This window comes from Ylistrum balloti, unplaced genomic scaffold, assembly GCF_031769215.1.
Source record: "Ylistrum balloti isolate Yb309-2 unplaced genomic scaffold, AGI_CSIRO_Ybal_v1 Utg370160, whole genome shotgun sequence".
In the NCBI taxonomy this organism is placed as follows: domain Eukaryota; kingdom Metazoa; phylum Mollusca; class Bivalvia; order Pectinida; family Pectinidae; genus Ylistrum; species Ylistrum balloti.
In genome coordinates, this window is record NW_026782156.1 from 367,304 (window position 1) to 374,214 (window position 6,911).

At 34.6% G+C, this 6,911-nt stretch overlaps 1 protein-coding gene across 1 annotated transcript; it reads right to left on the bottom strand.

Annotated features, from left to right (window-relative positions):
* Positions 1-2,581: 2,581 nt before the first annotated feature.
* Positions 2,582-6,678, bottom strand: LOC132550980 (uncharacterized). The gene is made up of 2 exons (XM_060215080.1): positions 6,655-6,678; positions 2,582-3,724 (listed from the first exon to the last, which is right to left on the bottom strand). Exon 2 carries the CDS (start codon positions 3,614-3,616, stop codon positions 2,582-2,584), a length of 1,035 nt encoding a protein of 344 aa, XP_060071063.1. The 5' UTR covers positions 3,617-3,724; positions 6,655-6,678.
* Between the last annotated feature and the right edge of the window lie 233 nt (positions 6,679-6,911).

The following is a 6,911-nucleotide window of genomic DNA, read 5'->3' on the forward strand; positions in this document are numbered from 1 at the left end:
ATATAACCCTGTATACAGTATATATAACCCTGTACACAGTATATATAACTCAGTATACAGTATATATAACCCTGTATACAGTATATATAACTCTACACAGTATATATAACCCTGTATACAGTATATATAACCCTGTACACAGTATATATAACTCAGTATACAGTACATATAACTCTGTATACAGTATATATAACCCTGTATACAGTATATATAACTCTGTATACAGTATATATAACTCAGTATACAGTATATATAACTCTGTATACAGTATATATATAATATACAGTATATATAACTCTGTATACAGTATATATAACCCTGTATATATAACTCTATACAGTATATATAACTCTATACAGTATATATAACCCTGTATACAGTATATATAACTCAGTATACAGTATATATAACTCTATACAGTATATATAACCCTGTATACAGTATATATAACCCTGTATACAGTATATATAACTCTATACAGTATATATAACTCTGTATATATAACTCTGTATACAGTATATATAACCCTGTATACAGTATATATAACCCTGTATACAGTATATATAACCCTGTATACAGTATATATATATACAGTATATATAACTGTATACAGTATATATAACTCTATACAGTATATATAACCCTGTATATATAACTCTATACAGTATATATAACTCTGTATACAGTATATATATATAACAGTATATATAACCCTGTATACAGTATATATATATAAGTATATATAACTCTATACAGTATATATAACTCTGTATACAGTATATATAACTCTGTATACAGTATATATAACCCTGTATACAGTATATATATAACAGTATATATAACTCAGTATACAGTACATATAACTCTGTATACAGTATATATAACCCTGTATACAGTATATATAACTCTATACAGTATATATAACTCTGTATACAGTATATATAACCCTGTATACAGTATATATAACTCTGTATACAGTATATATAACTCAGTATACAGTATATATATATATAACAGTATATATACTGTATACAGTATATATAACTCTGTATACAGTATATATAACCCTGTATACAGTATATATAACCCTGTATACAGTATATATAACTCTGTATACAGTATATATAACCCTGTATACAGTATATATAACTCTGTATACAGTATATATAACTCTGTACAGTATATATAACTCTGTATACAGTATATATAACTCAGTATACAGTATATATCCCTGTATATATAACCCTGTATACAGTATATATAACCCTGTATACAGTATATATAACTCTGTATACAGTATATATAACTCAGTATACAGTATATATCCCTGTATATATAACCCTGTATACAGTATATATAACCCTGTATATATAACTCTGTATACAGTATATACAACCCTGTATACAGTATATATAACCCTGTATACAGTATATATAACTCTGTATACAGTATATATCCCTGTATATATAACCCTGTATACATTATATATAACTATGTATACAGTATATATAACCCTGTATACAGTATATATAACCCTGTATACAGTATATATAACCCTGTATAGAGTATATATAACTCTGTATACAGTACATATAACTCTGTATACAGTATAGATAACCCTGTACACAGTATATATAACTCTGTATACAGTATATTTAACCCTGTATACAGTATATATAACCCTGTAAACAGTATATATAACTCTGTATACAGTATATATAACCCTGTATAGAGTGAATATCGTGACCTTACATACTTTGTAATTATCCAACATTATATATAACCCTGTATACAGTATATACCCTGTACACAGTATATATAACTCTGTATACAGTATATATAACCCTGTATACAGTATTTATAACCCTGTACACAGTATATATAACTCTGTATACAGTATATATAACCCTGTATAGAATATATACAAATCTGTATACAGTATATATAACTGTGTACACAGTATATATAAATCTGTTTACAGTATATATAACCCTGTATACAGTATATATAGTCTGTATACAGAATATATAATCCTGTATACAGTATATATATCTCAGTATATATAACCCTGTATACAGTATATATAACCCTGTATACAGTATATATAACCCTGTACACAGTATATATAACCCTGTACACAGTATATATAACTCTGTATACAGTATATATAACCCTGTATACAGTATATATAACTCTGTATACAGTATATATAGTCTGTATACAGTATATATAACCCTGTATACAGTATATATAACCCTGTACACAGTATATATAACCCGGTATACAGTATATATAAATCTGTATACAGTATATATATCTGTATACAGAATATATAACTCTGTATAAAGTACATATAACCCTGTACACAGTATATATAACTCTGTATACAGTATATTTAACCCTGTATACAGTATATATAACCCTGTAAACAGTATATATAACTCTGTATACAGTATATATAACTCTGTATACAGTATATATAACCCTGTATACAGTATATATAACCCTGTATACAGTATATATAACTCTGAATACAGTACATGTACATCATTGCAATGCAATCTATTAAGAAAAGGAGATCTCATTCATGCTCCTTTGTGGCTCTGGCAAGGCTCTCCTCCATTATTTTTTTCCGACCCTTTTTAATTAATCTGTCAATGTTTTTGAAACAGTTTGTGTCTAATTCATCCTCTAAAAACCTATTATAGTGCAAACCTTGAAGCACACTAAACTCTAATGGACATTTCCCACGCTCATTTATGCCAGGATCCACCCACACTGGTACAAGTCTCCAAAGTTTATTTGATCTTTGCAGATTGGCAGACAAACCAATTCCTGCCAGAAACCTCTTCAGTCCATCTGCTGCAAAGGATTCTGTTACTAAAACAAATACGTATATTGAGGACTCCATTCCCTGCTCAAATGCTTCGAAGATTGTCTGCCCATGTCCCATATCATCCATCAAGACAACTTTTATATCACTGGTACTCGCATATCTGCAAATATTTTCTTGACATAATTTAGCCTTTTCAAAATCACTCTCAGAGTATAAAACATATATATCTATCTTTCGGCTTTCTGAATTCTGTGCAACTGTGCGTTGTTGTCGGATATCTTCCTCAATGTGGTCCATCACAGTATCCTTGAGAAGGATAAGCAGTTCTTCTGCCTTTTTATTAAGTTCTAAATCTGCATCCTGAAGTATAGACGTCACCACTTCTTGGTAGTTCACTGGACCCAAAATACCATGGGACCTCATCTTCAACAGAACATCAGACAACGTTACGAGGTCCGTCATCTCTTCTTCGCTGATCATCCATTTAGCTACAAGTGAAGCTGTAAGTTTCTTTACATCTCTACCACCCAGACGTAAGGCAGTGTTTATTCCTTTGAAACACTGAGTTTCAACTTGTGTAATTTTTTCATATGTGGTTTTACAAACCTTGTCAACACGTCTGTCTTTCCTTGGTAAGACAGTAGGTTTTATTTTCTGTTTTCGATCAAAAAAATTTTCTTTTGTAATAGATACACCATTGGTCAATAATCTATAGCTAATATATCCCAGACCAAGTCCCAGAACTCCAATACCAACAGCTGTACCTATTTCCTTTGACATATTTAGTTACTCATGTATTTTCTGTTGAAATAGTCAGGTCACCTGGTCACCTCCCTTTATATAGTTTTTTCAATCAGTTAACTCCCTTTCAGTAATGTAGAATTTCACCTGTAATCAATGCAAGAAAAACTTTACATTAAAAAGTGGCCTTGCAATAATAATTATCATCTTTGTATTTATCTGACAATAATCCAATATGTATGGTAATAAGCAACCACTTAAAAATTGCTCTTCAATGAAAATCATACACCATTGCTATTTCATATCATTGCTTATCTAGAAAATTGTTCAATCACAGACTTGGATATATACACTGAAGAATGTGGTCTCATAAATTCACCCCTATAAAGGTATTGTTAATATTCACTGTTACATATTTATATACTACATAAGTCCCCTCCCCCCAGAAACATTCACTGTTACATACATTGTATACTGCACAAGCTCCCTCCCCCAGAAACATTCACTGTTACATACTTTGTATACTGCACAAGCCCCCTCCCCCCCCCCGCCAGAAACATTCACTGTTAAATACATTGTATACTGCACAAGCTCCTTTCCCCCCCCCAGAAACATTCACTGTTACATACATTGTATACTGCACAAGCTCCCTCCCCCAGAAACATTCACCGTTACACACATTATATACTACACAAGCTCCCTCCCCCAGAAACATTCACCGTTACATACATTATATACTACACAAGCTCCCTCCCCCAGAAACATTCACCGTTACATACATTGTATAATGCACAAGCCTCCTCCCCCAGAAACATTCACTGTTACATACATTGTATACTGCCCAAGCCGTCTCCCCCAGAAACATTCACTCTTACTAAATTATATACTACACAAGCTCCCTCCCCCAGAAACATTCACCGTTACATACATTGTATACTGCACAAGCCCCCTCCCCCAGAAACATTCACCGTTACATACATTATATACTACATAAGCTCCCTCCCCCAGAAACATTCACCGTTACATACATTGTATACTGCACAAGCTCCCTCCCCCAGAAACATTCACTGTTACATACATTATATACTACACAAGCCGTCTCCCCCAGAAACATTCAATGTTACATACATTGTATACTGCCCAAGCCACCCCCCCCCCAGAAACATTCACCGTTACATACATTATATACTACACAAGCCCCCTCTCCCAGAAACATTCAATGTTACATACATTGTATACTGCACAAGCCCCCTCCCCCAGAAACATTCACCGTTACATACATTGTATACTGCACAAGCTCCCTCCCCCAGAAAACATTCACCGTTACATACATTGTATACTGCACAAGCCCCCTCCCCCAGAAACATTCACTGTTACATACATTGTATACTGCCCAAGCCGTCTCCCCCAGAAACATTCACTCTTACTAAATTATATACTACACAAGCTCCCTCCCCCAGAAACATTCACCGTTACATACATTATATACTACACAAGCTCCCTCCCCCAGAAACATTCACCGTTACATACATTGTATACTGCACAAGCCCCCTCCCCCAGAAACATTCACCGTTACATACATTATATACTACATAAGCTCCCTCCCCCAGAAACATTCACCGTTACATACATTGTATACTGCACAAGCTCCCTCCCCCAGAAACATTCACTGTTACATACATTATATACTACACAAGCTGTCTCCCCCAGAAACATTCAATGTTACATACATTGTATACTGCCCAAGCCCCCCCCCCCCCCCAGAAACATTCACCGTTACATACATTATATACTACACAAGCCCCCTCTCCCAGAAACATTCAATGTTACATACATTGTATACTGCACAATCCCCCTCCCCCAGAAACATTCACCATTACATACATTGTATACTGCACAAGCTCTCTCTCTCTCCCCACCCCCTCCCCCCCCCCCAGAAACATTCACTGTTACATACATTGTATACTGCACAAGCTCCCTCCCTCAGAAACATTCACCGTTACATACATTTGCTTATACATATACTATAAAAGCCCCTTCCCCAGAAACATTCACTATCTCATATATATTGTACTACACAAACACCTCACCCTATCACATTGGAACATTCACTGTTACATATATTGATATATACCTAAACAAGCTAACTCCTTCAGAAATATTCACTATTACATATATATAAACTTCAAAAGCCCCCTCACCCAGATACAGTCACTGTTACATACAAGTGTAATAGGAAGGAGTGATGAAAAACGCCTTGCCATAACTGGGGTTCAAATTAGCAACCATTTGGTCTGGACACTCTAACGCTAAAGGGAAATTCCTGTAAGTTAAGACTAGTTATTGTAAGGCAACCTGTATTTCAATTTCTACACACACATATTTATATATATGATAACTACAAATCTCCATCCAATGAAGCATTTACTGTTACATAAATGTATATATTATGCCCCCCCTCCACAACAACATTCTCTGTCACATATATACATTGTACTAGTCCCCTCTCCTCCCCTTCCCTTCACCTCCAGAAGGAACATGCGATGTTACATATTTCCATTACACAAGGTATCTCCCTTAGCAACAACATTCGCTGTTTCATATACATATGTATATATGATATATGTCTATAGTACACAAGCCCGCTCACTAACCCCGCCCCTAAAACATTTACTGTTGCAATGCATATATGTCTACATATTACACAAGTACCCCCCCCCCCCCCCCAATAACATTCAATGTCGTAAACATAAACTACAGAAGGCCTCTCCACAGAAACATTGTCAAGTGATTGATAGCCTTACATGTACATACGATGTACTTGCCGCGTTATTACTGTACCATCAATGTCCAAGATAGGGTATACCCGAGCTTTTCTGTTGCATTTTCATATCATTTTGCCTTTGCTGTAGACTTTCGACACATAACATAAAGATGAAGAGCACCGCGATTTTTAGTGGAAATCAGGAATGACTATTGAATGTATCACAAGAATTGGGCGCTCTTGTTGAAGTGTAATAGCTATATTTCACATCAAGAAAGTCAGATTCTTGTGAATATATACACTAAGCACCAACCTTCCGTTCTGTACTAACGTGGTATTTCCAATTTGATCAGTGTCGTTTTTGTGTTTGAATTGCGAGATCTTTACTTTACAATAAGCGTTCATCTGACTTGTTTGTACTTTCGGTTTAATTTACTTTACAAAGTGTATCCTTGGCGAATTAGTTTCGGACCCATAAGAATCAGTTTTCGCTAGCTACGCTTTGTTGATGAACTGCCACCAAAAACACAAATTCGCTCACCTGACATGATCTGCATGTGTATCGGACAT